At 56.5% G+C, this 14,200-nt stretch overlaps 1 protein-coding gene and 1 long non-coding RNA gene across 7 annotated transcripts in view; one reads left to right on the top strand and one right to left on the bottom strand.

Annotated features, from left to right (window-relative positions):
• LOC106008909 (uncharacterized) overlaps positions 1 to 14,200 on the top strand; it is a 58,540-nt gene that overhangs the window by 21,642 nt on the left and 22,698 nt on the right. The window lies entirely within an intron of this gene.
• Kcnk3 (potassium two pore domain channel subfamily K member 3) overlaps positions 6,075 to 14,200 on the bottom strand; it is a 37,569-nt gene continuing 29,443 nt past the window's right edge. Inside the window, exons 2-3 of one of the 5 annotated variants that reach the window (XR_002392823.2) lie at positions 9,601 to 11,758; positions 6,075 to 6,767 (exon numbers count right to left, since the gene is read on the bottom strand). Coding sequence is in view for 1 of the 5 variants with exons in the window: in XM_013070123.3 (XP_012925577.1) it covers positions 10,830 to 11,758 (929 nt within the window). In the remaining 4 variants the exon portion in view is untranslated. Of the gene's footprint in view, positions 6,768 to 8,594; positions 11,759 to 14,200 lie in introns of those variants that run through there. The other 4 variants (XR_002392824.2, XR_002392822.2, XR_001183091.3 and 1 more) reach the window with 4 other exon arrangements.

Genomic DNA, 14,200 nt, shown 5'->3' on the forward strand with positions numbered 1-14,200 from the left:
GGAAGCACTGGTGGCCTGAGGGGTACAGAGGTGTGGGGCTGCTGCTGCCCAACCTGGCCGGGAGGACGAATGGGTGTAAGTGTGGGTGCTGGGGACACAACTCAGGGCCTCAGCATGCTAAGGCTGGGGCTCTACCCCTGAGCACACCCTCAGGGGCCGACTTCTTTCTCTGGGATGTTGACTTGAGTCTCACCCATGCGGTTGTCTGGATCCAGAGCCCATCCCTTTGTACACCAGGTAGCATTCCTCAGCGCACAAATGCCCTTTGCTTTCCTCTTCCCTGTTGAGGTACTGTGGGTCGTTCCCAGTGTGCCCTGTTCCAGATAAAGGTCTGCAGCTCTAGCCAGGGAGTCCGAGGCTCTGGCTCTCTGTGTCCCTGTCCGCTCCCCTCTGATCCTCTCTGTTCCCTTCTGAAACACGAAGCAGAGGACTTCATGTTGCTGTGTCCCTCTGGCCCCGGAAGTGGCTATATGTCTCTCCACTGTTACTGTACCCCATGCCCCATCCTGTCTCCTGGGCTCCATGACAGTGGGGCAGCTGGCAGAGGCTGGCCTGGCCGGGACCTGGGTGCTCTGGGCACAACCCTGGGCTCAGTGTGAAGCCTGAAAGGGTAAGTCTCTGTAGCTCCTCACCTCTGGTGGGCTAGGACTAAAGAATTTGAAGTTCAAAGGACCTTAAATATTGTCTGTGTGGTGGTCCAGCTCGGTGCACGAGTCCTGCGAAAGGCTTGTCTGGGCTCTGCGTGCACACTCCCAGGGCCAGGAATCTGCCTTGGACAGCAGCCCCAACCCAGACTGGCAGCACAAAGCTGCCCCTCCAGTCTCCACCAGGGCCCGGGCAGGGTGGGGTGGAGCTGGGCGTGCCCATTCCCACTCTCCCACGCCTCCCACCACACCACGTGGCCTGCTGGCCTCCCTCTCCGCCTCCCAGCAACCACAGCTGCCCTACTTAGATCCCAGAGAGGGGTTGGCCCTTCTGTTCACTGTGACCCGGAAGGGCGGGTGACAGCAGATTTCTGTTACATCTCTGGTGCCAGATCTGGAAGATTAATCCCAAATTACTTAGGTCTCAGGAACACTGGAGTGGTTTCCTCTACCAACCTGCTGTTCCTTCCTAGGGGCTAGGCAGGGCTGGACTCAGCCCTGTGCTCTCTTCCAGAGGCTGCTGAGCAGTGTGCAGGGTCCCAGGTGTTTGGGGGTGAGGATCGGGCAAGGCTGGGCAGGTAAGAAAGCCCCAGGAACCAGAGGGTGTCTCAGTGGGAGGAGGAGGTAGAGCCATGGAGCCTGGGGTTCAAACATGGCTCTGATACTTCCTAGTTGGGTGACCTGGGGCTGACTTCTCTGAGGCCCTGAATGGGAAAACTGTGCCTTCTCCTGCAGGGAAGTTAGCAAGATTTGGGGACACACTTTCTAAACGTTCTTCAATCTACCCTCCCCGGCCCCCACTGACCTAAGGGCCCTGGCTATGGAGTCTGGGTTTCCTCTGACCAACTTCAACCCTGAGTGTTTGGGAGGGTCCTTTGCATCTTCCTGTCAAGGACAGAGCAGGTGTCCGAGGGAGGAGCCAAGTCCCAGATGGGAAGGGGACGAGAAGGGCTGAGGCCAGCTCAGGAGGTGGGTGGGGTGCAGCCACAGTGCTTAGGGAAATGGAGCCAGCAAGCCAGGTGAGGTGGTGCTGGGGGTCGGTGGGGAGTTTGGGGAAGGCTGAGCTGGGTGAGGAAGCTCCTGCTATTTTCAGCAAGCTCAAATCCCCAGGCCAGGTCAGTAGCAACCCTGGTACTTGGGAGCTGTGCTAATGTGACTGGAGCCCAGGCACCTGCTGCCTTTGATTAAACAGACAATTTTAGAGCACAGATAAAAGGGATGCTGAGTAGCTGGAGCCAGCAACAGTTCACCAAGAACACGTTCACCGAGAACATGCTGAAGTAAATGTCACCCTGAGTGAAGGGCCTTCTATCTGGTCCTGTCCTCTTTGATATTTTCATCAAAGGCTGAAGTAATGGTGCAGAAGGCTGGTTGATCAAGTCAGGGGGTGCTTTGGGGCTGGGAGAGAAGGACTCGATTTAACGTGCAACTGGGCACCAACACTGGAGCGTCGCAAAAGCCCAGCCCACCGCCAGTGGCGGAAACACGCCGTCGTGCGCCCCCACGGAGGCATTGCCTTCTCCAGCACAGGACAGGCCGGTGAGGTGGGTGACAGGCGCTGACATTCTTCTCTTGCCTCCACAATGCAGGGCCGAGGAGAGAGAGCCATCCGACATAAGAGGGAGGAGGCAGGGCCACTCTGGATGAGGGCTGTCACCCCAGAGGAAGAAACCTCGCATGCAGGGCCAGCAGGTCCCCTGGAACCCCTCCCAGAGCCTGCAAGGAGAGGAGAGGGTGTCCTCCTCCCTGCATGGGTGTCCACTTTGGACAGGAGCCTGCCTTTTGCCCACTGTGCCTGTGACCGAGGGGACAGGGAATGGGGCAGAGAAGACCGGGCTCCCTGGGGGCCATCGGAATCCCACTGTCTGGTGTGGTCAGATGTGTGAGTGTCCTGGGGTCAGAGGAAGGTGTGTAGGACCGCCAGGGACAGAGCTGGGGGACACTGGTTGCCCCTCTGTGGAGCGGGCTCGGAGACTCCTGTACGGTCTCTGGGCCCCAGTGGGTGCCAGCCCTTGGTTGCTGGCCACACAGAGAGTTCCATGGTCCTTTTTGCCTCTTTGTCACCCAGCGGTGGATTGGTCACAAGCAAAAGGTGGGGGCGGGCAGAATGGACCTCTTCCCTTTCTAGGTCCCTGGGCTGAGGTATGTTCTGTGGAGAGGAGGACTATTAGCATCCAGTGGGTTTTCTTTCTTTTTTTTTTTTGGTACTGGGGATCAAACTCAGGTCCTTGTGCTTGCGAGGCAGGCAGTGAAACCACTGAGCTAAATCCCCGGCTCCAGTGGGTTTTATATTGAAGTTTTCAACTGGATTTCTTCGTATCTATGAGTGATCATAAATCTCTGGGACTGATCAGGGTGTCATTTAAGAGACAAGTGTGGGAGACTCAAACTAGGGTCACTAAAAGTCCCAAAGGGGAGGAAAAAAAAATTTCTTCTTGGCAGTCACCAGGTTCAGACTGGAATAATCCTCTCCCAGGGGCCTGTGGCTCCCGTGCCTTCAGCTGCCAGTAACAGAAAATCCCGTTTGGGTCTCTCACCTTCCATCTCTCAGGACAAGAGGGCCTGAGGTGAGGCTCCCATGTCCATTCAATGGCATTAAGCTTTCCACCTCCTCCCTCTGTCATCTTCATTGCGTTCATGTTTTCCCTCATAGTCGCAAGATGGCTGTCCACTTCCAACTGTCACAAAGATCTGGCAAGGTCTAGTCAAAGTAGAGTGCTGTTTCTTCCTCTGTGATTTCTTTTAGGAGGAGAAAAGCTTTTCCTAGTATGACCCTCCCCAAAAGACAGCTCTGAAGAGTCCCAAAATGGACAGGAACCTAATCCAATCTTTGGAAAGATGTCTGAGGCTACCATGTTCTTAGAGTTGGGTTTGGGGAATGACGAACACCTGAGAAAAGTCAGTCCTCTGGCATCAGGCAGAAGGGGATAGGAATGGATCCTGAGTAGGTAACCAACCATGTTTGCCACTGTGGCCCATGTGACAAATTCCAGGGCCGTTTTGGTGAGGCCCAAGCTCACTGTGAGGTGGCTGCCTGCAATAATGAGAGGGGGTGGTCACCCACTCTGTGCTGGCAGACCACACAAGCTACAGGGACAGAGGAATGTCCAAGAAGGGGGCCAGGCTTGTGGGGGGGTCTCGAAGTGCTGCTGTGGGAGGTGTGGTGGAGGGACCTGGGCGTTTAACCTGAGAGAGCTCTGAGGGACCTGTCCATATGGGAAGCCATCTTGAATTGCTTGGAATGATGCTATCTACCTTCCAGTGACAGTCAGCTGGAAGCAGTCCCAGTCTCAGGGTAAAGAAGATACTGTGACCCTTTGAGCTGCTGTGAGGAGATTGAAGGGGTTGAGCAGAAGCCTGCAGTTGGCCCCGCTAAGGAAGCTGTAGAGGAGACTCCTGCTTGGGAGGGGAGAAGATGGTGCGTTTGGCCTGGGTGTGGTGCTTCAGTTGGGGGGCTTTCAGGGGCCATTGCTTGACTCTGGCATTTTTACTTGGAGGTCAGACAAGCAGGCAAGGACACGGGCTGCACAGAGTCCCATAGCAGCCGCAAGTGGCTTTGGTGGCCCTAGAATTAAGGCAGAATGAGACCTTTACTCCAAAGGCAGAGGACCAGAGTGAGGCCAGAGCACAAGGCAGGCCATGACAGTGCCCCTGCCCCAGGGAACCCCTGGTCTCCCTGCTTAGACTCGTGTCATGTGGACGGACAGCTTTTCGAAGACCCTGACTCTGGTTCAGAGAAAGGCCAGGAGGGTGGCCTTTTTTCCACCACTCTGCTGGTCTGGTAGTCAGACCAGAGTGTTCTGTAGTCAGAGATGACCTGGTCCCATGTGCCCTCTTCCAGCCAACAAGAACTGTGGCAGAGTGTGTGAGGGTCAAGCCGTGACCTTTCCCCAGGAACCTTTGTCCCCTTCAGCTGAAAGGCAGGATTGTTGGGTGGATGTTCTGCTGTCCTCAGTCCAAAGTCCAGGGCACAGGATGAAGTGGGTGAAGTGATTCTAACCCCATGTCTCCCTTGGCTCCTGGGTTCTTGGAACCACATCCACCTGGTCCCCTCCCAAGCCAGGGGCCAGTCCAGTGAGCCAGGAGGCTGTGAGGGCTGTGAGCCAGCCAGAGCTCTTGGGACTGGGCTGCAGCCCTGGCCCTGCAGCCAGGCACTGGAAACATTCTGGGGCTCTGTGGGGTGCCTCAGATACAGAGGAGAATGCAGATCAGTCCGACTGTGGCTTCATTCGTGGAATGAGTGTGTTAATGCTCATCTAAATCATAGGCTTCCTGAGAGTCTGATGGGCAACTGGCATGAGAGCTTTGCACACGTAAAATGCCATTCCTGGGCATTCCTGGGAGCTGGTGGGGGCCAGTTCCATTCCAGGACCTGTCCTAAGGGATGCTACCACCCACAGGGCCCTCCCTGCAGCTGGGAAACTGAGGGGGTGGTGTGACTCTCCCAGTATTTGTCCAGATGTGGAAGTGGTAAATTTCCAGTGTGACTCAACCCCAGAGATTAGCAGCTTTCATTTGAAATCAGAGTCAGAGAAGCCAAGGCCCCTTGTGCATGCATGTGTGCGCGTGCATGTGTGTGCGTGTGAGACAGCGTACGTGGATACTAATCCTGGCTGCAATATTCTCGCCTCCTGACCTTGAGCCTATCACTTCCTCTCTGTGAATCAAAATCCCTTCCCTTGAAGAAGAGGAGCAAGACCTATGTGTCCGGGCCCTGCCTGGCTGGGCAGGAAGGAGCACCGAGTGCACCCTAGACTGAGACTTTTGGGGACCACTTGAGAAGCAGAGCACTCTTAATCTGAGCCAAGCTTTGGGATGGAGACGGAATGTCAGTGCGCATTACGCAGCGCTGAGGGCCAGGCATGCCCACAGTCAGCAGGTAGCTGCTCTTTCCTCAGCTCAGACGTGCATTCTGAATGAAGGCTTCCTGGCCCTGACCAGCCGTGGCTCCCTGAGATGAGCTGGGGGAGGCTCTGGGCTGGTAGAGGCAACGAAGAGTCTAGAGAAAGAGCAAAATGAACACAAGAGGGGAATGGGTGGCCTGAGAGCGAACAGGAATTCTTAGCTCCACCAGAATCTGTCGTCTTTGAGGGATGGTGTGTTAACTTCTCGCCCTCTTCTCCCACCATGGCTGTGAATGAGAAATAACCACAGCATAAATAGCTCTGCGGAAGACAGGGCCATTGTGAGACTATACACAGTGGGGCAGGACAGGGCGTGTGCCTCGTTCACACAGACAGTGGCCTGGGTTCAGGTCCCAGCTTTGCCACCGACTCACTGCCTGATCTTGGCCCAGTGGGCTGCTCTGAACCATGGTTGGATCTGGTACATTATCGGGCATCAAAAAAGCATTTCATTATGGCCATAGTTACAAATGAACTAACAGGCTGAAGCCCTTTCAGAATCAGGGTGAGAGGGAAGGACCAACCTTTTCTCATGGGATTTTAATATTGAGGCATTTCCCAAAATGCTCTGGGAAAAGATGTCAGCAAACAGAGGGCCTAGAATGAGCTTGGGCAATGCCAGGGTGAGCAAAGGTAAACAGCATCTTTGCTGCAGGACCTTTCATTACTTTTTCTAAGAAGTCTCACAAAGCTCCATGAGTGGGTGACGTGGGCGGTGATTCCCCAGGTTCATCTAACCAGGGAGCCTGTGAGGCGTGCACAGGACACATTCGGGATGAGTGGTTGCTGCATGTCTTTCTTTCTTGGTTCCCAGTGAGCTTCTGTCTCTATCCGTGCTCGCCCGAGTCACCAAACCAGTGAGGATGTGGTGTATTTATCCCCTGTCCATCTCTGCAGTGTTGGTTTTTCATTTCTGTCTTTCTGTGTGTCTGTCTTTCAGTGTGGGAGGCCTCAGATGGAAGCAAGGAGGGCAGGATTAGCATCACCTGGAGAGCCCAGGCTGGGAACTGAGCCAAGGGAGTACTGAGCTTTTTTTTTTTTTTTTTTCTGAGACAGGGATCTTTAAGTTGCCCAAGCTGGCCTTGAACTTGTCATCCTCCTGGCTCAGCTTCCCAAGTAGCTAGAGTTACGATACTGAGCAATCTGAGCTTTGAGAAGCTGTGGAGAGGCTGGAGTGCAGTTCCCTTGGGGATCCCTGGAGGTTTGTTTGTGTTTTGTCCTGGGTGATGGAGAAAGGAGAGCAAGCGTCAGTATGTTTATGTCCTGCAAGTACCGCTCAAGAAAGTAAAAGTCACCTTGTCGTGGACACTGCTGACCTCCAGAACACACCAGTATCTGCTGCTGCTGCATTTAGCAGTTCTATGAAAGGCAGAAGCAGTGGGCCATGGGTCCCAAGGCCCAATTTGGATGAGGCGGCCTTAGGAGGGGGAAACCAACAGGAGATGCTCCCCATATCCCTGCAGGCACCCTGAGAGCTGCAGGCTACTGAGAAGCAGGTCCCAGAACCCCGCCTGCCGCGGTGGGGAGCAGCCAGGGGCATCCCAGGGAGGCTGCTGCGTCCTGCCTCTGGGGTTTGCAGGACATGCGGTGTCATTTCTTTTTCCTGTGACCCCTAAGCCCCCTGTATATAAGTCCCTCTCTGTATCTTTCATTTGACTTATGTGGGTAGGAGGAAGGATTGGGAGAAAGTGTCCCTACTCCACACCCTTACTTCTCTAGTGTATTTCAATCTACAGGTAGCAAACCATTAATGGGTAGAGAAGTCAGTTTTATGGGTCATGATCAGCACTGTAAAAAAAAAAAATACTGAGGATTGAACCAAGGCCTCACAATGCTAGGCAAGTACTCTAACACTGAGCAACATCCCCAGCGCTTTTAATTAACTTTATTGCAGCACGGGAGATTGAACCCCGGGTCTTAGCACTGAGCTGTATTCCCAGCCCTTTTTAAACATTTTTTTTTTTTTTTTGGTACAGGGGATCGAACTCAGGACCTTGCGCTTTCGAGGCAGGCACTGGAACCACTGAGCTAAATCCCCGGCCCTTTTTAAACATTTTTTTAACTTTTGAGACAGGGCCTCCTCAAGTCACTGAATTACCCAGGCTAGGCTCAAACTTTGATCCTTCTGTCTCAGCCTTCTCAAGTGCTGGGATTACAAGCCTATACCACCTGACCTAGCTTTTTATTTTGAGTCAGAGTCTTTTTAGGCATCCTGGGCTGGCCTGGAACTTTCAATCCTGCTGCCTCAGCCTCCCAGATAGCTGGTATTAGAGGTGTGCACCACTATGCCCAGCTACAGCCAGAATTTATAGCACGAGATGGAACAGGATGTATCGGAGTTCATCGGATGGAGCAGGGTTGTTAAGTATGTCATGGGCACTAGCTAGATGGGTGGGTAGGATAGCAGATAGGTTGCAGTGTCACATGGATTGCTGTGGACTGTGCTTAGTGGAGTTTGGAAGCCCGTGACTGGCCAGCTCCAGGTGGTGGCACCAGCTGGGCGAAGTGGCTCTGCTCCCTGGGTCTGTCTTGTCCTGCAGACCTTGAGAAAAAAGTCCCTGAATAAAAGTGCTTGTGATGACTGCTCCTCTTTGAAAGACATTTTCATTGTCAGTTGGGCCACTGAGCTAGGGGTCCCTGGCTACAGCTAAAGGAGAAGAGCGTGTCACTTCTGGGCGGCAGGGAGGTGGCAATTGTAGTTGGGTCTGTCAGGCAGACTCTGCGGGCTGTGTGACGAGGACAGCACTGGACTAGGACTCCCCACTTCTGTTTCTTATCTTAGGTCGCCACTCATAGCTGTGTGACTCAGGGCAAGTGACTTGCTCTCTCTGGGCTGCAGTTTACTCAGATATAAGAGGGAGAATAGGATCAGGAGATTTCTAAGGTCTGGATTTCTCCCAGGTCTTCGGTCCTGTGAAGCAGAGTCCAGTCAGCCTAAGGACAATCAGCTAGGCTAGTTTGTAGACCCCAGTAGGGAGATGGAGGTGCGGGAGGCTGCCCCTGGCAGTGGCGAGGGTACAGGATGACAGAGGAGCTGCAGCCTGAGCCTGGTCTCCATGGACAGCATTTATTAGGCGCCATTCTCAGTGTGAAGACAGATAGGCAGGGGGCGCTGAGGGGGACCTGGCAGCCACAGCCTGGGGAGTTCAGGGGCTGCCCGGGTGGGGTGTGGGCGTGGGGCACGTCACCCACACATATTGCATATTCTGTGGCAGTGTGCCCAGGCATAAGGCATCGGGGAAGCAGAAAGGCTGCCTGCAGTTGGAGGGGTGAGAAGGGAAGTAACACCGGCCTTCCTGTTCTCTAGGAAAGACCCAGCCGGAGACCAGCAGTCTGCCGTGCGCTGCCCCGGGCCGCGCTGCACCCTTCCCACCACCTCTCTGCAGCTTTGGTTGTGGCTCCCTCGGGTCTGACGTCTGACAGGACTTGACCCTTGAGGGCAGGGTCACACACAGGACAGGGGCAGCCAGCGCTGCCCCACTCCCAACATAAACACAGAGGGCACCTTTCCAGGCTGCAGGCCTTCCCGGTGCACATGGCAGCCAGCTCTTCCACACTGCTCCGGGCTTCTTCCCCTGGGGGCCCCTGTGGTTAGAGGCCATGGCTGGGGAGGAGCCTGAAGCTGACCACCCCAGGGGTCCCTCCCTCAGGCTTCCTTGGTGGATGCCAGGGATAGCCTGGCTGGGCAGTGTGGAGGAGCTGACTGGGAACAGCATGGGAAGGCAGCTCTGTGGGGGAGAGGCCCCTCAGCCACCTGTGATGCTGTCCCCAGAACTATACCAACTCCAGCTGTGGAGTGAGCCAGGACGTCACATCCACCTGCTGCTTCCCCCCCGAGCTTCTGGGTTGCAGGCGGGATAGGCCCAGGCTCCTGGAGGGAGGGGTGTTTCTGCCTGCAGCTGCAGCCTAGCTCTAGCTGCGTGGGACACAGGTACGGGCACTGGCTGTGGCGCAGGGATCATGTCCCAGTCGGATGTGGCTGCCAGCTCTCTTGGCTGTGCTGCCCGATTCCCAACTCTTAGAGCTGGCCCATGAGCCCCAGCCCTGCTTACCTTGGTCCCAAGGACTTTTGTGTTTGTCAGCAGGCAGCCTGGAGACATTCAGAGGCCAGAGTGGAAGAGGCTGAGCCTCAGCAAGGGCCCAGCCAGGGTTTCTGGCTCTGCTTTAAGCCCCAGCTCCTTTTAGGATCCTGGTACACAGGGCAGGAGCTTTGCTTCCGGAAGCAGGCAGGGCTAGAAGGGAAGAGCACTTGGGCTAGGAACAAGCAGGTGAGTTCCTGTTCTCTTTTACCTTTTGCCATGTGTATCACCTTAGGAAAGTCATTTCCTTTCTGTCCTCATTGGTTAGATGGGGATAAGAACTGTTGCCCTGGTGATCTAAGTGGAGTGTAGTGAGACTTAAACCAATAAGTAGGCAGGGCTTTGCTTTTGGAGGCTAAAAATCACCCCACAAACTTAAGAGTTGGTGATCAGCGGCAGCAGCAGCCAGGAATGGTGAGTCCGAGTTTTCTGTCTCAGATTCCAAGGGCAGTGTCTGGAAGGCTGGAGCCCCCCTCCCCCACGAGGATGCCACCGAGGCCAGTTAGCTGTCACTTACCCGTGCCACTGCCCTGCGGATGGGGGGCCCTTGCCTCCCCCATTCCCCTCTCTTGCTCTTGTTGCCTGTCCTTTCTTTCCGTCCTGCCCTCTGGGGACTAGCTTTAGGGACTGCCGGGGTTCCACTTTCTCCATAACTGCAAAGCCATGCAAAACAACACAGAAGGTAGTGGGGCTGGGAGACACAGCTGGGGACAAGAAGGGGAGTGGGGTTGAGTGGGGGTGACCTGGACAAAGACACCCTGGCTTTGGGAGCCAAGGGGAGGTGGGAGACCTGGCAGGACAGAGGTATAAATAGAGATGCAAAACGTACATGGAACACGAAGTCCCCTCGGGCGGTGGGGGTCTGGGTACCAGCAGGGCCTCTGAGGACTGGGGAGCTTCTAAGGTTTCCAAAAGGACAGAAGGCTCCCAGCTTCTGCCTTCCCTCCTCGACTCCCTTCCCCTAAGTTTCACATTTCTTGGAATTTGCAGGGCTTGGATTGGAGGCTCCAGGGGTCCTCAGAGCCCGGCCTCCTGCCAGCTGGTGCGAGCAGGCACAGTCGGAGATGGGGGCTGGGGGACAGAGGGGGGGGCTGGGGGTGTCCCGCGGGCCGAAGGCAGCTTGGGAGGGCGCTCCCGGCCGACCCCTGCCGCTTCGAGCCGAGCCCCCACCCCGCTCGCAGGCGCGCCAGGCCCCGCGGAGGTCACACGGAGCTCCTGCGCTTCATGAGACCGCGGAACGTGGACAGGCTGTGCAGGCCCGTGGACACGGAGCTGATGGCCGAGCGCTGCGTCCCGCTGCACAGGCAGCGGTGCGAGGGCGTGTCGCTGTAGCGGCCGCCGCCTCCCGCCGACGAGTGGCTCTGCTCCACGCACGTGTCGGACGTGGAGAGGTCCCGCGGGATGATCATGGGGATGGAGTACTGCAGCTTCTCGCGGCTCTTGTACCACAGGCACGAGCACATGGACTGGAAGTGCAGCACCTCGGCGTAGACGTTGCGGAAGCCGCCCGCGCCGCCCGCCGCCACCGTGGACGAGGCCGTATCGGTGGTGTGCGCGCTGTCGCCCACGCCCGCGCTCAGGCAGCTCAGGCCGCCCAGGCCGCCGGCCTGCCCGTTGCGCGTGAGTAGCGCGCGGTGCTCGGCGTCGCGCTTCTCGTCCTCGGCGTTCATAGTCATGAAGCGCAGCACCACGAGGTTGAGGAAGGCGCCGATGACCGTGAGCCCCGTGAGGATGTAGACGAAGCTGAAGGCCACGTACTGCGGCTGCGTCTGCAGCGCCTGGTCCTTCTGCAGCGCCACGTAGTCGCCGAAGCCGATGGTGGTGAGCGTGATGAAGCAGTAGTAGTAGGCCTGGAAGAAGGTCCAGTGCTCGTAGTAGGAGAAGGCGGCGGCGCCGATGCACAGCGTGCTGATGCACGACACGAAGCCGATGAGCACCATGTTGGCCATGGACACGTCGGCGCGCCGCATGCCCAGCCCCTTCTTGGCGCGGTGCAGCAGGTACCTCACGAAGGTGTTGATGCGCTCGCCCAGGCTCTGGAACATGACGAGCGTGAGCGGGATCCCGAGCAGCGCGTAGAACATGCAGAACACCTTGCCGCCGTCCGTGCTGGGCGCCGCGTGGCCGTAGCCTGGGGAGGGCAGGAGAGGAGAGAGCACGCGCTGTGGGCGGCGCCTCGGCCCCCCCCCGGAAGGGGCTGGGCCTCTGGCGCACGAGGGGTACCCCGTGCCCAGGCACCGCCCCAGCCCCAACTTACGCCTTGGCGCCTGTGCTTGTTTGGAAGGGGTCCAAGGTCACGGTGTTTGGAAGCAGAGCAGCTCGAGCTTAAACTCGACTCTGCATGGCTTCAAAACTTGGATTGCTCTGTGTACCTAGCGGAGGAGGCCGCTCCTGGTGCCGCTGGGAGCCGGAACGGCACTGTCAGCTGAGGCGAGGGTCCCGTGCAGTGTCTCGGGCCCGGGGCAGGCACCCTATCTTCGAGGGCCCTCAGCGCCCTTGCTGACGGACGAGGGGAGGGAGGTGGGCTAAACAGATTAGACATCCTGTGCTTTGGTGTGGAGGTAGGGAACCTGAGGCCAGGCAGCTCCTTGATGGTTTTCCTGCGCACACCCAAAGCTTTCAGTGAGGGGAGGGCACTGGGACCCTGCAGCCTTCCCGAGGCAGCTGCCCAGCAGTGAGAAGGAGGAAGGAAGGAAGCCCCTAGTCCGGGCTGGGAGCCGGGGTGTTCCTGTGACTGTGGCCTCGGGGCCGGGGATTGTACGCTCCTGGGTGCGGCATTAAACTCGGCAAAGGGGGAGCCTGAGTGTCCCTCCAGGTGTGCTGCCACTAGCCAGGCTGTCCTTGCTCCCTTCCTCCCAGCTGAGCCGGGAGCCGGGCAGAGGCAGAGCCTCCCTCTGGTCTGGAGCCAAGAATTCTGCCTGGCAGCGTGGAGGGAAAAATGACTCTGTATGGCAACTCAGAAGCCGTGGGTGCCAATTCTGTCCTGACACCAGTGGCTGTGCAACCTTTAGCGCATGACACCCCTTCTCTGATCATGTCTGTTTATTTGTAAGATGCAGTCTGCTGGCCCGGCCCTGCTTCTTTCACCAGACTATTGAAATATTTATTCTCTTTATTAGTAGAATGATGATAGCTAGTCATGTTGCTCAGTGGTAGAGGAAAGGGATGCCTTGCATGTGTGAGGCCCTGGGCTCCATCCCTAGCACCACACACACACATGCGCGCGTGCGCACACACACACAAATTATGGTAATGAAACAATGCTGGCTGCCTTTCCAGTTTTCCGTTTTTCTAAGCCTTATGAAATCTTGACCCAATGCTTCTTCTTTCCAGCAGTCTTCCTGGGTTCCTCGCAGCAGAAACTGATCTTTGCCTTACTTGAATGTTCAGCTTTGAACTCTAGGGGCCCCCACTACATGCAGCTAAACACTAGCGTGGGGGCCACTGCCTGGCTTCGTCATTTTCCCCTCTGACTTGCACCTCCACATGATCTGCTGCTCCCAGAGAGTCCCCAAAGTACACTTAATGACTAAATTGCAGGAGAGGATACTGCATGCTTTGGTGCTGGATCTGAGTTCAAATCCCAACTCTTCCATGGACTAGCTCTGTGTGTGTGTGTGTGTGTGTGTGTGTGTGTGTGTGTGTGTGTGTGTAACCTCTCTGAGCCTTGGTTTCCACGTCTGTAAAATGGAGCCATTAAGTCACTGCCTCAACAGGGCTTTGGGAAGGAATAAGGGAGATAATGTATGTATGAAGGGGCAGATTTCTCTCCAGGTGTGGGGGTTGCTGGGCTCCAATATAGCTGGCATCTCTGACAACCTGAGGCCATTGAATCTTGAAGCTCAGTGTCTGGCGACAGCTGTTTGGATGGGACAGAACTTTGGGGCTGCACTTAGAATGGACCCCCCTGGGCCCACCATGGCCCTGAGCCAGGACCCTGGAAAGCTGAGCTACTGAGCCTCCATGCCTGGCCTGTCTGCAGCCCAGCAGGGTGAGAACAGATTCTGCCAGCCAGTTCAGCCTCAGCAGCCAGTCTGCAACTCACCTCGACAGCTGGGCAGGGCCCCAGCCAGAGCTGCTGCTTCTCCTGTCCTTCCCTGTCCCCCGGGTGGGAGGACATGGCACTGGGGACAGGGAGTGTGGGTGTGGACCTGTCCCAGCTGTGTGACCTTGGGTGAATCCCTACTCTTCTCTGGTCTCACTCACTGGGCGTGTGTGTGTGTGTGTGTGTGTGTGTGTGTGTGATGCGTTAAAGCTGTTGATCCCTGGCCTGGCCACCTGCCAGGGCTGCCTGCAAGAGAGAAGAGAGTAGGCATGCAGGTCCCTTGGCACCTGAGCCTCAACAGATGCAGCGGTGACGGGGTCTCCCAGGAAGGAACCTGAGCACGTAGCCCAGGGAGCAGACCCAGCTCTGTGGAGTCAGGAAGCCATGGGTCACCCTCAGGGGATGGGACGCCCTTTCTGCCACCCCAGCCATCCCTTTCCTTTGTGCGTTCATAGCTGTGACTTATCTCTTAGGCAGACCCAGTGTCTGCCTGGCAGCCCTGCTGCCCACTGTGGGCTGCCCATAAAC

This window comes from Heterocephalus glaber, unplaced genomic scaffold, assembly GCF_053883595.1.
Source record: "Heterocephalus glaber isolate CG9 unplaced genomic scaffold, H.glaber_assembly_v1.0 deba00001457, whole genome shotgun sequence".
Taxonomy (NCBI): Eukaryota; Metazoa; Chordata; class Mammalia; order Rodentia; family Bathyergidae; genus Heterocephalus; species Heterocephalus glaber.